Here is a 16,946-nt window from a genome sequence, read left to right on the forward strand (position 1 = left end):
ACCTCTCACTTTGATGTATCCAACTTTCGTTTCCTTTCACTTTGCCCATTCCGTTAGGATTTTCTGTTAAATCCTAACGGAAAGGGTGGAAAATTACAATCGTGCCCTTATTTTTTATTAAAAAATAATTTTTTTTAAAAAAAAATTTAGGAGTAGAAAGGTCAAAAGCTAACGGTAAGGGTGTATTTGAAAGGAAACAAAAGTTTGATACACCAAAGTGAGAGGTTTTGAACAATAGAGAGGTGTCTGTAAAAAGCGCGAAAGTATAGGGGGTAAGTGAAGTTTCCCCAAAATAAATAAATCATGATCACTTGGTCCATATCGCCCTGGCCGGCATCCAAGTGTATATATTATTCTATTCCCTGTTTGGCTGTTGACGTACAAATCAATGCTGGCATACACTACGCACAGACTTTATTATTAGACCACACCGGAGGTTTCATCCAACTCCAAGCACACTTCATCTAGCTTGGCAAATAATTGGGGAAGAAAATGTCAACCGTCGAAGAAGAATCCGGCAACTCTAACCGCCGATTTGATAGGAAGAGCGGTTTCGATGCACAAACCGGAATCTACCACTCACTTGTCAAACTGGGTGACCACCAAAAAATCCCCACTAGGCCAGACCTTGACACCGCCACATTTGTGCTATCACAGTTCCCCCATGCCAACCAATCCGAATCACAAATTGCACTCGTCGACGCCGCCACCGGCCGGCGTGTCACCTATGCGCAGCTCCGCCGGTCGATCCGTTCTCTCGCATCAGCCTTGTACCATACTCATGGTGTCCGAAAAGGCGACGTGGTGTTTGTCTTGTCGCCAAACTCGCTACTGTACCCAACCATATGCCTCGCCGTGTTATCAGTCGGCGCAGCGCTGACCACCGCCAACCCACTTAACACCGCGTCGGAAATCGGCAAGCAAGTGCATGACTCCGGCGCCAAGCTAGCCATTTCCGCTCCGGAAGAGCTTCACAAACTATCCCCAACTGGGGTCCCCACAATCCTAACATCACGAAAATCCAACAACCACAACTTGCAGCACTTGCCGTCCGTCGAAGAGTTGATCGAATGCTGTGATCCGCCGCTAGAGTTGCCACGTGTCGCGCAAGCCCAGTCGGACACGGCGGCTATACTATACTCTTCTGGGACTACTGGGACAAGTAAAGGGGTGATGCTAACGCATGCAAATTTCATTGCCATTATGACGTTGCTCCGATGGTCTGCAGACGTAACCTCTGCCAATAACGACGTGTTTCTGTGTTTCATTCCGATGTTTCACATCTACGGGCTTGCGTTCTTTGTGCTCGGATTGTTGTGCGTCGGAACAACTACGGTGGTGATGCAGAAGTTTGACTTCCAAGCTATGCTTCATGCTATTAAAGCTCACAAGGTTAGTTAAATTACAGCTTATTTAGAAGGAAAAGCTTTACTTAAACTCCTGAATTATTGCACATATCGAGAATACCTTAAATTTTAAAAAATTTCAATTTAACCTTCTAAACTATAAATTTCAATCAATTAAAAGTGTAAAAATAATGTTTATATCCCTAACTATTATAAAATTTTAAATTTACTCTTAATTTCAATTTTTTTTTTTAAAAAAAAGATAATTAAAAGATAATTTAGTCTTTTTAGGCATTTTCATTAAAAGTTAACTGTTAAAACTAAGGGAGAGGGTAAATTGATTGAAATTGAAAGTTTAGAGGTATAAATTGAGAATTTTTAAATTTTGAGGGTCTTCTCAAAACTCGCCGTAATTCATGAAGTTTCCCGTGTTTAAAATGTTGAAGTTAATAAAAAAATAATTAAAACTAATTATTTTTAATTTATATTAATAACAGGTTAGTAATATACCTGCTGTGCCGCCGGTGATACTTGGGCTAGTAAAGCACGCAGGCGAAGTAGGGAGTGGGTTGTCGTCGTTGAGAAGGGTGAGCTCAGGGGCTGCGCCATTGAGCAAACAGGTGGCGGGTGAGTTCAGAAGGAGGTTTCCGTGGGTGGAGCTAAGGCAGGGATATGGACTAACAGAGAGCTGTGGAGCGGCGACATATTTTGTGTCGGACAAAGACGCGAAGGCTCGTTCGGACTCTTCAGGAATGTTGGTTCCAAGCTTTTGTGCCAAGGTGGTGGACATTGAAACGGGAAAGGCTTTGCCGCCTTACGGGGAAGGTGAGCTGTGGCTGAAGAGCCCTACTATTATGAAGGGTTATTTGGGAAACGTGGAAGCTACGGCGGCGACGATTGATTCCGATGGGTGGTTGAGAACCGGCGATCTTTGTAATTTTGATGGGGATGGGTTTGTTTACATCGTGGATCGGATAAAGGAGCTGATCAAGCACAATGGGTATCAGGTGGCTCCGGCGGAACTGGAAGCAATACTTTTGAGTCATCCTACTATTCTCGATGCAGCCGTTATACCGTGCGTCACCTTAATTAATCTCTCTCCCTCTCTCTCTCTCTCTCTCTAACAAAAGTTTGTGTATAATATATTGATTTAAAAAGTCCAAGTTTTGCAGGGTTGAAGATGAAGAAGCAGGACAGATACCAATGGCATACGTGGTCAGAGCAGCTGGTTCTGAGCTCAATGAAGACGAAGTAATTCAATTCGTCGCCGGCCAGGTTTGTCATGGCAGATCTTCCGTCGTATATATTTCCTGGTCACTGAAAGTTTTCTAAGTTTTTGTACAAATATATATAAATTTCAGGTGGCTCCATACAAGAAAGTAAGAAGAGTTGGTTTCACCATTGCTATACCAAGATCAGCTGCAGGCAAAATCTTGCGGAAGGAGCTGCTTTCACAAAGCAAACACCAGCTTGTCTCGAAATTGTAACTTGGGAGACCTCCCTCAACAGTGAAGAGATTATCAAGATGATCAAGATTATAAACAATATTTTGTTTATGAGAGCTTGAAGATAGACCTTATAAGTATATGTATTCTCTTATTTAGTTAATTTGATAGAAAACCTTTGTGGATGATTTTAGGGAATACGTTTGTGGCTGGCGGAATAGGGGCTGTATATATATGGATTTGTTGAAGAATATTCAAGTGAAAACATTGTGATCAAATTCATCTTCCATGATCTTCTGTTTGGAGCCAATGTTATGCAAACCTATGCAAGGATGGATCTTACTTTTAGTTTACATTGCAACTCTAGGTAAACTTTAGTGTCTTTTTTTTTTTTTTTTTGGGTATTTTTTCTTTTCTATTTCTTAACTTTAGTGGAGATAGTAGGCTGCAGATTAGGTCAGTGGCTACAAAGTTGGTGCTACATAAGGTTGTCGGCACTGACATTAAGACAAAATGGCTTTAATGTTTTAACTTTTATCTAACTCTCATATAATTGGACTATTGTGACGGTGCTCTTAATTTTTTATTTTATTTTTTTAATTAAGGTTCATTAAACAATTTAAGGACATTGGTACATTGAGTATCTAGTACTATTCGTGAGGGCCCGTTTGGTTTGCAAAATAAATCCTTGAAATTGAATGGCTATTCTTATAAAATAGTCATTCTTCTGTTTGGTAAGGGTCTATTACGAAGAATAGTTATTTTTGTGGAAATTATTAATTCCTTACACACAAGAATAACTATTTTTCTAAAAAAAATTAGAAGAATAGCTATTCCTGAAAGAATTGACAATTTTTCCAAAAAAAAAAAAAAAATCAATTTTTTTTTCAAAAGTTTCTTTTAACCCTTATTTAAATAAAATAAAAAATAAAAAATAAAAAAACCCTAGAATTGCAGTGAGTGGCCGACGACCCTTGCAATTATAGGTTTTCATTTTATTTTTTAATTTTAGGTTTTTTTTTTATAAAAAAATATTATAAAAAAAAAAAAAAAAAAAAAAAGGTGAGATTTTGAGTAATTTTGGTTCAACTCCAATTAGAATATATATGTTGTTACAAACTAAAGAATATGAATAATTATTCCATTTCACTTTTATTTATTGCTAATAATAACTACTCATTTTCCTAACGAAATCTACAAACCAAATGAGCCCTTAACGTTGTTTGAGGCTTTATCATTGGTTCATGCCTAAGAAATTTAGGAGTTATGCCTAGAATGTCTTCTTTTGAAGCAAATTCTAGCTATAGGAATAGTATTCAGACTACATTTTGTAGACTTTATTTCTATCGTGGTCATTTAACCTGATACTGAACTCGAATCTTACTCTTTTTCACCTATTTATTTAATATCACATATTTGTTTTCAATTTTAGAGTGCCATCGATTGCACTTATATGCATGATCAATTTAACATTATAAATGAATAGAAAAAAAAAATTATCAACATAATAAGTAATTTCTGGTGTAGAATTTAATTTTGGATGTTTCACATATTTAATCAACATAACAAGTTATAATTGGAGCACCTTCATCACCTTCATGTTGGTGATGGTATGTTCAAAACACTGTCATTAGTTCTTTTGTAATGTTATGAAATCAAGAGTAAAGAAGACCAGCGTACAGGAATAACACAGAATAAATATGAAGAAAAAAAATATATAAAACAATTAACTGATTGTGGGAGTCCAAAAGAGGAAAAAGGGAAGTAAAAAAAAGACAGCATAGACGAACCTCCATAAATGATTTTACAGTGGTTAAATGTGGGCAAAGCACTTCCAAGATTTTCCCCCATTATGCTTGTTGACCAAGGATCGAATATCACCAGAGGTTCCTCAAATAGCAACTGTTGTAATCCGCCTGAGCTTAAGATCAAATTATTTGGCTTGAAAGACAGCTACGGCTACTGACAAATTGAATTGTTCCCTGTTTCAATTTCTAGGCACCAACCTTCAGCTCTTATGAGTTGCCATTGCCCCCAGCTATCCATCGCCAAACACCACCAGAACCTTGCCTCTGGACATCTGAAGCAAGCTCCACATCCCGTTCAAAGTCGGACTTCTGTCTCCGAAGCGCTTGTACCTCATTCTCTATTGACTGGACTGACTCCAGCATCTTTTGCAATTCTGTGATTTGCGCCTGGAAATCACCATTACTAAAACATTTAGCCATTATATCAAAAGCATTAAGTTCAACAACAGACAATTCAAGTCAGAAACCTCCAGCTTAAAGCATCTTGATCTCTCAGCTACAAGCTGGCCTTGGACAGAAAGGAATTCCTGAAAGAATATGGTTGAAACCATGAAGTTTTAACTGCTAACCAATTGACAATTACCTCAATCAGTAATATGCCATAAAAAGCATACCTTCGACAACTCAGAATGAGTGCCATTTTTCTCATCAATCTGACCCCTAATCCTAGTATTTTCTGCTCTGACTTCTGCAAGTGACAGTTGCAACACATTTTTCTCTTCTCTAATGGCCTCAGTGTCATTTCTGACATCTTGTTCAGAAAGAATGTTTCCAGCTACCTTAGAGTTTGAATCTTCTGCTTTCGTGAAATATGGCTTTTCAGCTTTGGTTAAGGCGTATGCAGCAGTAACAGAAGCTGCTGCTGCAGCCGCTGCTGGTGACTGGAAAATCTTGGGACGTGATGAGTCCATAGGTTTGGGTTTCATAACAAAAACCTAGGGGGGATAAAAGGCACATGCACAGAAAGCATAGAAAAGAGTTAATTACAAAAAAAAAAATCCTAATGGAACAGTAGACTGGAAAACTACAAAATAAACAGTAGCACATTTTACGATTTGACGCCCAATGCTAGAATACGTTGAGGAAAATGACTGAAATCCAGGTAGGAATAAAAATCAACAAATTTGTGCATTTTTAAGAGTCAGTACCTATAAATCAAAGCATCTGCAGTAAATGGGACTTAAAACCAACAAAATTGTATTTTAACCAAAGAGACACCAAACAACCAAGCAATTAGGTTAAGGCGCCACATTTAGAAACTGAGTGATACGACAAAAAAATAATGTCATTGAAAATACCAACACTATGTTTCAGCATATGCCGATATGCTAAAAACAACTACAATCTTAAGAGAGAACTTGTTTCATTCAAACTACCATTTTAATAATTAAATAAGAAAGCTATGCATGACATACCTCATTACTGTATTTCCCATTGTAGCCACCAAAGGCAACCAAAAACTTCTCTCCATCAATTAATGCTGAGCAAACACTGAGTCCCTGTTTCCACATTTAGGTTGACTGATCATGTAAAAGAACAACTTATTCATGTGATATGTGTTCAAGCGCATGGCATTGTCCTAAATCAAATCCAATAACATCTAAAGTAATGCATTTATGAAACAAAATGAAGCACATGACACAGGACATTGCCGACTCTCCACAATAACAAAGATATAAGTTTGTTCAACAGTTCATCATCTCACTTCAAGCAGAGAAGCAGGTTCTTGAACTAGAGCCTGGTCGGAATCATCCATGTTAAAACAAAGATTTATATTTCAGGCCTGATAACAGTGGTAAACACCAAATCTAACACCAGAAACTTGTTATATAACAATATCTCTTTTGTGCTACGTATGTGTTCTTATGAAACAATCTCAATCTGATAGAGAAAATCCAAAAAATTTACGTTGTTGCTAGCAATTACAAAGGGAGAGAAGAGTTAGAAAAGGAACAAAGTGGTTACCTCACTAGCAAGCGGATCCCTTTGCTTCACACTTGTCAATACTGACCAAACTAGCTTAGACATATTTAACACTAGAGTCTCAGGGCAACCTGCAACACATGTCATCATACATTCATAAGTGTGCTTAAGACAGATAAGAAAGTGCATAAGCACATACAGAATAATATTTAATAAGCACATAATTCTACATACCACTTTTATTATCTCCACCACCAACTAAATACCAGTTTTCGTCAATGCTTATACCAGCATGACCTGCCCTGGGAGTCACTAAATCACCCTGAAATTGTGGTTGGGACCATTCCATCTGCAAATGTACCGGTGCTTATCATGCTACAATAGTGGGAAACAAACGGGAGAAAAACACAAAGACCAAAAGTAATTTTCTACACCATTATCTTTTCATGTCAAGAAAAAATATGTTGAGAGCCACATTCCTTTAGACAAATAAATAACTAATTTGCTAAGCATTATTGCACTGGTCGTGGGTGCTCGTAGTGACTGAGGGGGTCGAAGAATTCAAAGTTAAATGCATGCGGGTAATTGACATAATTGCTACACTTCCAAAGCGTCAAGCGAAATGTTGGCACTTCACGTGTTTGTGGTGTTCATGTGTCATAGTGTAAGGCCATGTGCACATGGGAAAACCAGAAAGGGAAGTTGCCTTTGATAGTCTAGTTCTAACTGTTGATGATAATTAAAAAAATATAGGGCATGGCCCAGCAAATTAGTGTTTTGTAAATTCTATAGATTTAATGATCCTATGATTTGAAAAAATAAGTTGATGATACATATGTCTCAAGACATTTCAGGCAAATAAATCAATAAAGGACCAAAGGTGGGAATTGCAGCACACATTTCACCTAGTGGTCCACTTCGTAACATAGAATTTAAGCAAAGTAGCATTTGTTGAACCCAAAAAGTATTATATAATGAGCTCACTGCGTACATATCAATGTGGACAAAAACTGTTCAGAAATACTGTCAAAATAAACTTACTGTCTGCAAGTCCAGTACATGTAGATCATTGAAAAAAATGGAATGAGAACAACCACCAAAAATTAAAAGATAACGGTCTGCATGCACTGTAGCTGAGTGATCGAATCTTGGAGCTGGAGGCGTCTGCCTATCATAACACAAGAAAGTGATGAAGAACTCTTCTGAAAACACACAAGTAGCTGCCCAAAAATGTGGAGTGGATACTTACATTGCCTCCAGCAAATCCCAAGTCATTGTCTCTAGATCAAGAACATGGGCATCATTCAACAATCTTCTGCTCCTATCTTCTCCACCAAAAACTATCACTCTGGAACCAATAAGTGTTGCAGAATGCCCTCCACGAGCTACCTGGAATATTCTCCATCAGCATACCAATTAAATTCCAATTAAACACTGAACAACAAATCAACTACAACAAAAATAAAGACTCAAATATTTACCTTGCTAAAAATAGATAACAATTAACAAATGAAAGTTTAAAAAAGAAATTGACAAAGCATAAGCACCAGGGCAGAAGTACAATTAGCAGTTAGAATCAGTCGCTTACCGGAACTTTTCCTGAGGTCTCCATTACACCACAGAGATGTGTTTCGAGATCGACGAATAGCACTAAAACAAATGCATTGACAGAGTATAAGGTTCTAAACAATGCACCATATAACTATGCACCATCAACAGATTCACAATCACATAATCCCTTTAGCAAAGCCAATATGGATCTTAAAGAAACAAACCTGTTAATTCATCAGATACTTTCTTTGAATGCCCTCCAATAATAAGAAGTTTATTTCCCCACTTAACCTGTCAAAAAAATGTATATTAATTTAATTAATTACTTAAAATATGCTGAATCACTAAACCAACGGTGGGCCCTAATGGGTGAATCCCACTCCACAAAGGATCTTTACTGCTAATGATGATGGTTTATAAGTGCCTAAGCTACCCTAAGAGTTTTGGGGAAGGCTTGGAAGTTTACTTATGGGCATCATCCTCCCCTCCTCTCCTGACAATTACTTAACAAAAAGAGACACACACAAAAAAGAAAGGAAAAAAAAAAAATCACCAAACTAACAGATGGAAGTCTCAGACAAAAGGAAACAATACACACACAAAAACAAAAGCTCAGACGGAGATTATGCATAAAACTTCTTACCACAACGTGACTTGAGGTAGCTGGAAGTATTTCTAGTGAGCCTGTGTCTTTAAATTTATCAGCAATTGGTTTCAGATTTAGATTAGACCATGAAAAACTCTTAAGGTCAAATACCTGCAAAAATATCAAAATTATCAGATGACCACCACAAGAAAGGATTTGAAGTGAAATATGCAAAACGGGATGGGCAACTAGGCATATCAAATACCTGAACATCAGATAGGTAGCGACCATTCCGAATTCCGCCAACAATGTATAGTTTCTCATCAACTGCTGCTGCAGCATGCTACCATTAAAAGAGAAAACGGCATGATAAGTGTCTGGTCAATAACGAAGAGCAAAATGCTTCATAAGGATATGCCAATGACCATGGATTTTTAACAGTCAAATGTGAATAGAATCAGTTTGAAGCACCAAAAGGGGAAAAACAAGTTCTGGAACCAACAATATATCTTGGTTTATTTAAAATTTCAATTATAGAAATAAAAAACCTTGTAGCGAGCAGGTGGCCTCGAACCAAATACAGGGAGTGCTATCCACCGGTCATAGGCCAATTCCGTTGGCCAGTTGCTGAAATCCACAGTGTTCTCAATCTCCTCTGTTCCCATGCCAGCTGTCTGCAGGTCACTCAAGTCCATCACTTCAAATTGCTTTAACAATTATCTCAATAAAAAAACACTGGCGACTTATCGCAAAATAAGAAGAAGAAAAAAATCACAGGAAACATCAAACTACCAATGGTGAACCAGGAAAAAAAAAAAAAAAAGCAAAGAAGTAGAGTACATCACTAGGATTTTCGGATCCAGCAACAGTATACGCACCAAAAATTGATCAAGGCCTTGAGAAAAGAATCATGGCCTGAGGCCAGAGCTGATTGATCTTAAAGAACTCGTGTCGCCAACCACAAGTAATTGGTTAAGTCTTAGCTGAGATATAACTTAAGTTTAAGCATCGGCAGAATGAAATTCGTGGAAAACTCATACAAAAGGCATTGAGCGTTTCACTTTATGAACAAGATTAAACCAGTGAAATCTAGTTCAGATAACACTTCTTTTCCTATAAAAACAGGGTAGAAAGTATGATTGTGGATCTAAGATCACTCAATGTAGATAACTTACCATTCAAACATATACCAATATAAAATTAAGACCAAAGCAGCAACTAGAAGCCCATTAAGTATCAAAACTAATTACTTCAAAAGAATCAAAAGGAAAATTCCCTGATGCCATAAGATACTAGGGTAGTGGTTCCAAAACCTAACCCAATTGATGGAAAAGTAATTAAACCCCACCACTATAATATAAATTATTCCTCCAAAAGAAAATTAAGAATTTTTTTGTGAAATTCATAGGCAAAGGGCCCAGTGCAGGCTGTGCAGCCATCTAACCATAGATTCAATTTCGACCTTCTAATTATTCTATATTTATATAAAATGCATCTTCTTCAGCACTTGCAAGTGTCACCAAGTTCACCATTTGGTTTAATTATACACTCGACCAACATAAAACATCAGGCTGAGAACAATTCATTTTCTTTTTTGTTGCTTACGTTTTCTCAGCAACCAAATGTAATGTACTTTTCTAATTTTGTATGACTTTCAGATGTAATTTGATTGTAAATGGAAAATGAAGAGATTATGAAATGGTCTTAAATGAAAAAGGGTTGATTTGAGATGCCCAACCTCCAAATGTAGAACTAAAATCTGGATTTCTTCTTCAATGCCTTACAATCTCCAAATGGTCTTATTTATGGTGAAATTAGCCCAACCACCCTAAACTGACTTAGTTACAACTTTTACAACAAATAACTAATTTGTACAAGAGAAAAGGCCTATTCAGATACAAGGTTAATAGCCCAACAACTTAACCTGCTATTATTATATCCATAACATTTCTCACCCCTTCAAAGCACCTTGCCCACAAGGTGCAGTTTGAAGTGCACAAGCTCCACTGTAATTGCGCCACATGAAAGCCATTTTGCAATCCAAGATAGCCCACACCAAACATCAACTATACACAGACCTTTTTTTATATTTTGCCACGTCCCTTGCTACTTCATAATCAGCTCACATCTCACCAAAATTTAATAGTTTCACCTAACTCTTCCACTTTCCTTTACACATTTTATTGCTTCTCATCAATGCTTCCCTACACTTTGAAACACTAACATTATCATTACCATTTGACACCTTTGAAAACTTCCTCAGTAGCTGCTCCCATTTGCCCTCCCAAAAGTCGTTCTATGATATCTCTGTTTCCACTATGCTGATCAAGCAATGCAGGCACATCATCAAGAGTAACATAACCATGATTTCTGCCATGTCCTCCTAATTCCCATTCCCAATTTGTACGCCAAATACAGCCAGCATTCCCCTTCTTCCAAAGTCAAACGCCTTCGGTCCTTCACCATAATTCCAAGTATTCTTTGTCAAGGTCATTCCATTGATTGACCCTTCATTTTGCCATACCTCGCTTTTGTGAGGTAGGCAAACCTTGGAATTCCAGTACCTTAGAGAAATTCAATTGTGGCATATCTAAATTGAAACCCAAAACAAAACTCGATTCCCGGGTTTCACCTCCTTGTGTCTTCAAAGATTTAAATGCAGATAATCACAAAGCCACGTTACATGTACAGATTGATTCAATAACATTCTGAAATTCAGCTTGAAGTTTGCAATTTGTTGGCTTCAAGAAATCTAGGAGTTCATAAACTTTCACATGGCCATCTGAATATACAACAACTATTTACAAACTTGTAGAAGAGATTTCAATTTGTTTATCCAACACTTTATTGAGTTCGTCTTAAAGCTATTGCACAACTTCCATTCAAAAGGTGCGCATCCACTATGATCCCTTCTTAAAACTCCTTCAAAAAACTTGTGGCGAGAATTCAAAACCCTTTCAAGATTGAATTTGGGAAAATTATACCAATTCTCCAAGCCGGTCAATTCCCCACTATTCAAATCTATGTGAATTGGTTGGAGAATTTCATCGAACAGGTTTCTATTGCTTATTTTTATTTGACTTAAAAGAAAGAGCTTGCCTGTAGTGTTCTTAAGCCGTTTTTGTCTTTCTTCCACCAAATGCTACCCCGTTCTCAACACTTTAATTCCTCCATTTCTCTTAAAGATCCATTAATTATCTTCATTCATAACATAATACGAGAATCTAATCGATCTAAATCTTCCTTCCCTAGTTAACAATTCCTACATCTTCCCACAACCCCCATTACATTTTGGAAACTTTATTTTTTTCGATACGTAAAACTTTTTTTATGTCAGGGAACCTCTCCAAGGCAGGGCCCTTTGGACCCACCCTTATAAAGTAAACCCCGGTCCCATGCTTTCAATACGTAAAACTAAAAGGTAAGATTTCTTCCATTTTGTTCTTGATTTTGTTATTCGCTACATTTCACTTGTTCTAGCTTATGCTCCCTGTTGTTAATTTGATGTGGCTCTTGTTCTCTTTTTTCTTCCAATTGGAATGGGTTCTTGAATTTGTTCTTCACTACATGTCATTTGTTCTAACTGGTGCTCCTTGTTGTCAATTTGCTATAGCTCCTATTATTTCTGTTCTTTAGGTACTTCAATAATTTTTAGATCTCATTCTTCATAATCGCAAGCAAATTGTCCACTTAAATCGCCATGCGCGAGTTCTCCACCATTCTTTTATGATTACTCACTAAAATCTTCATACTTTCTTGAATTTGGCTCGATTGTAGTGCTGCTTCATCCAATGCCTTTTTTCTGGTTTTCTCGTTGTTGCATTTTCTGATTTTCTCTAATTGGGCTTATTTATAGTGAAATAAACCCAAAACAGACTCAGTTACAACTTTTACAACAACTATCTAATAGCCAACAACCTATCCCATCACACCACACAGACTACAAATTTCCCGTACGAAATCCGAAATTCAAAATGGAAAATTCTAGTAAGAACAGGGTGACGTACCTAAATTCCAAGAAGAAAGTTCAAGGAAATGACGGCCGTTGAAATCGATCGGATCGAGATTCGCGGCGGCCTGAGTCTGACGCGGGAGGACAATGCGGTGAGATCGACGGTTCAGAATGCAGTTTCACGAATCACCGACTGAAGCAAAGGATAGAATGACCCCGGGGAGATCTCTCGATGTGTGTATCCGTACGGACATAAAGGTCAAAGTTTCAGTTCGCAATTTCTTTTTATATCCACCGGCAGCCTGGCAGCGTATGCTCTTATGCTGCTGCGATAGTCCATTCACCTGCATGTCGTCTACGAAAAATTGGATGTCGTTTAGTTGTCCAATTTTTCATTACTCTTTTTTTAGTGTGCGTATGTGTGTGAGAGAGTAATTGCAATTTGCAAGGCTGTTAAAGAATGGGAGAAAGATCCTCTCCAGTTGAATTGGTCCCTCCTAAATGAAAGATAGAATTGTTAAAAAAATTATAAAATGATAATTTTACCCTTTTAAATGAAGAGACTGGTTCCTCTCCAGTTGAATTCAACTAGAGAGGATCCATTTCCGTTAAAGATGTGCCCATGAGCCACTCAAGAGTCAGGATTGAGGTAGGCCAAACACAAGCAAAAGTGTTGTTATTGGGCCTGAAGAATTTTCCAAGCCTTTGGGAGGTTTCACAATTGTTTATTTTAAAGTTGGGTTCGGTTGGACCCAAAACCAACCCAGATGTGTACTCCTTTTCTTTTCCTTTTTAAGTTCAGTTAGCCTGTGACTTGGCGGGCTTAAAACATTAGATAAGCACCTAACAATTTTATCAAGATCTGCCCCAATAGTGCAGTGACTCCAAGCACCAAGTGACGAATTGACATTCCTCTTAAAATTAACAATTAGATTTGTGGATTCATGTGGACCCCACATAAGTTTAATGGTGGATTCATCTACTCACTATGAAGATGGTTAAAAGATTGTTAAAAATAAATTGAATTCTATCATTTCCTTTTTTTCAACCTGCTATAGTGCTCGGTGGATCATGTCAATAGAGTCAATCTTAGTCCTAGTACTTGGCTACTTAGATAATTTAGAGTTCTAGTTGAATTCATATTTCTTTATTCTAGGCAACCATTCTTCTATTTAAAGGAGAATAGATTATCAATAAACATGTATGAGTTTATTATTATTTTGGTAATACAGGGTTACTGTGTTTCTAGAGGTTTAAACTCCCTTAAAATAGTCCATATTTTATTCTTATATCTTGTTACTAGTTGATTCACACTATCAACCACCAATAGGTAAGGTTTGGCGTGTGTTGTGCCTCCATCTCGGTTTTTGAATAAGATTTTTGTTGATTGTGGGTGGTTGATGCGTTTTGCAGGCCTCTAAGATGATTGGAACCAGCTCCTTTAGGTGTGGGAGCACCATTGCTCTAAATATCACTTAAGAAAATGCTTTTCTCACTATGATTACTTTTAGATTCTGTATTTTCTGGTGTTTTGTGGAATGAAAAATATTTTTTAATATTTGACAGAAAAAACTGTTTTAATTTTTGGAAAATAAACAATTTTTCGAGTTTAAACTTCTCATTCTCAAACCGACGGACCCAACTATATTGTTCCCAGGACCCATCGAAACTTCATCGGGCCACCATCACGATGATTATAGCTTTTAACATGCACTGTCCAACCCAATTGTTGATTAGAACGTAGCTTACTAACCACTTTCAAAACTTTGTTGATAGACTGTTAAATGATTGTTATATAAAATCAACACTTATTTTTTTAAAAAATTAAAAATTAAAGACTAATTTTTACTGTTATGTCATTTTAATAATATCGCAGTCTATTAAATAGCATGATGTTGTTCTTGTTAAGAACGTTATCATTATCCATAATTAGGTAATTAAATCATGATGGAATAGTATATAAACATTGCTCACAATTTGTGGTTCATTCTGTTGATAGAAAAAAATCAACAAATTGACAATAGCTAGCTAGCCCATGCTTTTTGGGCACGAGTATAATGAGTATGATTGAAGGCATAAGTAGTGCAAGCAAGCTAGCTTTGCATTGGCACAAAAAGAAAAAGTGGGAAAGTGTGATGCCATCTGTCAGTCTAAGCCTACATTTGAAGAAAAAAGAGACACCCCCCACTAACGTATGGGAGATTTGGTGAGGACTCTGGGTAGGTGAGATTAGTGGGAATTTGTGGCGTGGCACTCTTAAGGATTTCCATACAACTATGAATCCTACGATGCTACAGTGGGTGGCACCATTGGACTTGATACGGACGTGGAGCCCTACAAGCTCTTCTTTTTGATATATTAATTATATGAGATTATTAAGAATGTGTGTTTAATTATTTTTATGAATTTTAAAAAATACCCTTATCCCTTCTCAAATGAATTACGAGGCACCATATTATAAGAATAAAAGATGATTCATTTATACTTATGAAATGGGGGTGGTGTATATGTTGCCATATAGTAAATATGTTGCAATGCTAAAACGCTCAATAAGCAGCAACATTTATTGATTGATGCATTGCCAACAAATCAGCCATGAAATAATTTTGTTTTTTAAAAATTAAAACAGATGAAAGATACCTTATATATATATATATATATATATATATATATATATAGAAATGATTAGTAAATGCTTTAAGATACCGCATTGGCGGAGCCAGACGTTTTAGAACGTAGGGGCCGTAAAAAAAAATTTTGCGTCCTAAAATTTTTTTTTGTCATAAAAATTTTTTCCACACTGAAAATTTGGTAATTCATACAATATATGCATCACAAAAAAAATATCTATAAAAGTTCATAAATATGTGTTCAAATTGATATATTAGAAATATAACATGTCGGCACTACATCAAAAAGATAGAAATACAAAAAAGTATCTAGAACTACACTTTACGGTTTTTTAGAAGTATCAAATCATCAAGTATCGAAGCTCTCAGCAATTTCCCTTTCAATATAAAAAATTAAACTATTTGCAAGAAACTCATCCTCCATTTTATTGCGTAGTCGTATTTTAACAATTTTCATTGCCGAAAATGCTCGTTCAGCAGTTGCTGTAGATACTGGAAGAGTCAAAATAAAACAAATCAAATATCAATAAAATAGTATGTCTTTGATTTTTCTATCTTTGCCAATCGGATCGGGCCATTTGTAAACTAAATTTGTGCTCCTGAAAGTTCATTTTGTAAACTAGATTTTTTTTTTTTAATATGGAGGGCCAGCTGTAGCGCATTGGGCCTTATTTAGAAAAAAACAAATGAACCTTTAGGAGAATGGAGAGGCCCTATTTAGAAAAGAAAAAAATTCTCAATATATAAATTAATGCTGATCCACGGCCTAGTGCTGAAAGTATGAATTTTTTTTCAAAAAAAACTTTTTTTTCTCAATAAATTAATGCTCATCTTTAATTTATTTTTCAAAGAAAACTTCCTTGGCACAGCCACTTTCAACATGTGGTTCACACTGAAGATATAAATATATATATATATATAGTCCAAAAAATTCATGAAAGTGAGTTTTGAATGAAATGTTGCTATAAAACAAAGAATGAAATAAAAATTCATTAAGAATATAACTTTTTTACTAGTGAAAATGGTTTTTTTTTCCACATAAAATTCAATTAAATTAATAAATTAGAAAGAAAAAAACAAATGGACACATATATATATATATATACAGAAAAATTATGGCCACATTTTAGTGGGAAATTGACACGCAATCGTACTGGTGACATCACCAACATGAATATTTTGAGGATCCATCAAAGTCAATAGTGGGAGTAAACTTTAATTTATAGAGAGAATTGCATGAAGACAAGAAGAGAGTCCTCCACCATCAACATTCACTACCATGCGACACCCCCACCACCAACACCACTACACTAATCAAGATATACAGACACGCTAGCTTCTGGTCATCATTATCATATATATTATCTGTTTTAGTACTATACTAAGTGAGAGAGAAGGTACTAGAATGTCGGAAAGGTATGGAGAATGCAAGCCCTTCAATGCCTATATATAGGGCCCCCTGCCTTAACCTTTTGCACCCACGAAAGCATTGATAGATAAAAAGAGGAGTCTCAGTTAATATCTCGATATCAAGGAACTTAGGAAATGGCCAGCTCTAGACTCGTTGGTGCTGCTTTCTTGGCTTTGCTCTTTGTGGATGTTGCCTTTGCTGCCAGGGCATCAAAGGCAATAGGTGGTGGTGGTGGTGGTGGAGGAGGTGGTGGTGGTGGTGGTTTGGGAGTCGGGTCGGGTTCAGGGTATGGTT

The 16,946-nt window shown here is 36.6% G+C and overlaps 3 protein-coding genes across 3 annotated transcripts in view; 2 read left to right on the forward strand and 1 right to left on the reverse strand.

The window, feature by feature from the left end:
• The first annotated feature begins 25 nt into the window (after positions 1-25).
• Positions 26-3,079, forward strand: LOC132187747 (probable CoA ligase CCL5). The gene is made up of 4 exons (XM_059602164.1): positions 26-1,392; positions 1,844-2,421; positions 2,519-2,621; positions 2,708-3,079. Exons 1-4 carry the CDS (start codon positions 493-495, stop codon positions 2,831-2,833), a joined length of 1,707 nt encoding a protein of 568 aa, XP_059458147.1. The 5' UTR covers positions 26-492; the 3' UTR covers positions 2,834-3,079.
• A 1,236-nt stretch (positions 3,080-4,315) lies between these two features.
• LOC132187065 (acyl-CoA-binding domain-containing protein 4) lies at positions 4,316-12,899 on the reverse strand. Its single transcript, XM_059601217.1, has 14 exons — positions 12,667-12,899; positions 9,208-9,333; positions 8,925-9,002; positions 8,717-8,830; positions 8,298-8,364; positions 8,111-8,172; positions 7,772-7,911; positions 7,564-7,690; positions 6,757-6,871; positions 6,565-6,653; positions 6,015-6,098; positions 5,214-5,534; positions 5,067-5,126; positions 4,316-4,986 (listed from the first exon to the last, which is right to left on the reverse strand). The coding sequence occupies exons 2-14, from the start codon at positions 9,322-9,324 to the stop codon at positions 4,807-4,809; spliced, it is 1,554 nt and encodes a 517-aa protein (XP_059457200.1). The 5' UTR covers positions 9,325-9,333; positions 12,667-12,899; the 3' UTR covers positions 4,316-4,806.
• A 3,887-nt stretch (positions 12,900-16,786) lies between these two features.
• Positions 16,787-16,946, forward strand: part of LOC132188039 (glycine-rich cell wall structural protein 2-like) — a 784-nt gene continuing 624 nt past the window's right edge. The window contains exon 1 of the mRNA XM_059602452.1: positions 16,787-16,913. Within this exon, the coding sequence (XP_059458435.1) occupies positions 16,787-16,913 (127 nt within the window). The remainder of the gene's footprint in view (positions 16,914-16,946) is intronic.

Source organism: Corylus avellana, chromosome ca7, assembly GCF_901000735.1.
Source record: "Corylus avellana chromosome ca7, CavTom2PMs-1.0".
NCBI classification, from domain to species: Eukaryota; Viridiplantae; Streptophyta; class Magnoliopsida; order Fagales; family Betulaceae; genus Corylus; species Corylus avellana.

Excerpts from the sequence above, each read along its gene's own strand:
- LOC132187747 (XM_059602164.1), top strand. The coding sequence starts at position 493 with ATGTCAACCGTCGAAGAAGAATCCGGCAACTCTAACCGCCGATTTGAT. Across the intron at positions 1,393-1,843 it reads ATGCTATTAAAGCTCACAAG|GTTAGTAATATACCTGCTGT; the intron begins GTTAGTTAAATT and ends TATTAATAACAG. Across the intron at positions 2,422-2,518 it reads CTCGATGCAGCCGTTATACC|GGTTGAAGATGAAGAAGCAG; the intron begins GTGCGTCACCTT and ends CAAGTTTTGCAG.
- LOC132187065 (XM_059601217.1), bottom strand. The coding sequence starts at position 9,324 with ATGGGAACAGAGGAGATTGAGAACACTGTGGATTTCAGCAACTGGCCA. Across the intron at positions 7,691-7,771 it reads TGGGATTTGCTGGAGGCAAT|GCAGACGCCTCCAGCTCCAA; the intron begins GTAAGTATCCAC and ends GTGTTATGATAG. Across the intron at positions 4,987-5,066 it reads CAAGATGCTTTAAGCTGGAG|GCGCAAATCACAGAATTGCA; the intron begins GTTTCTGACTTG and ends GGTGATTTCCAG.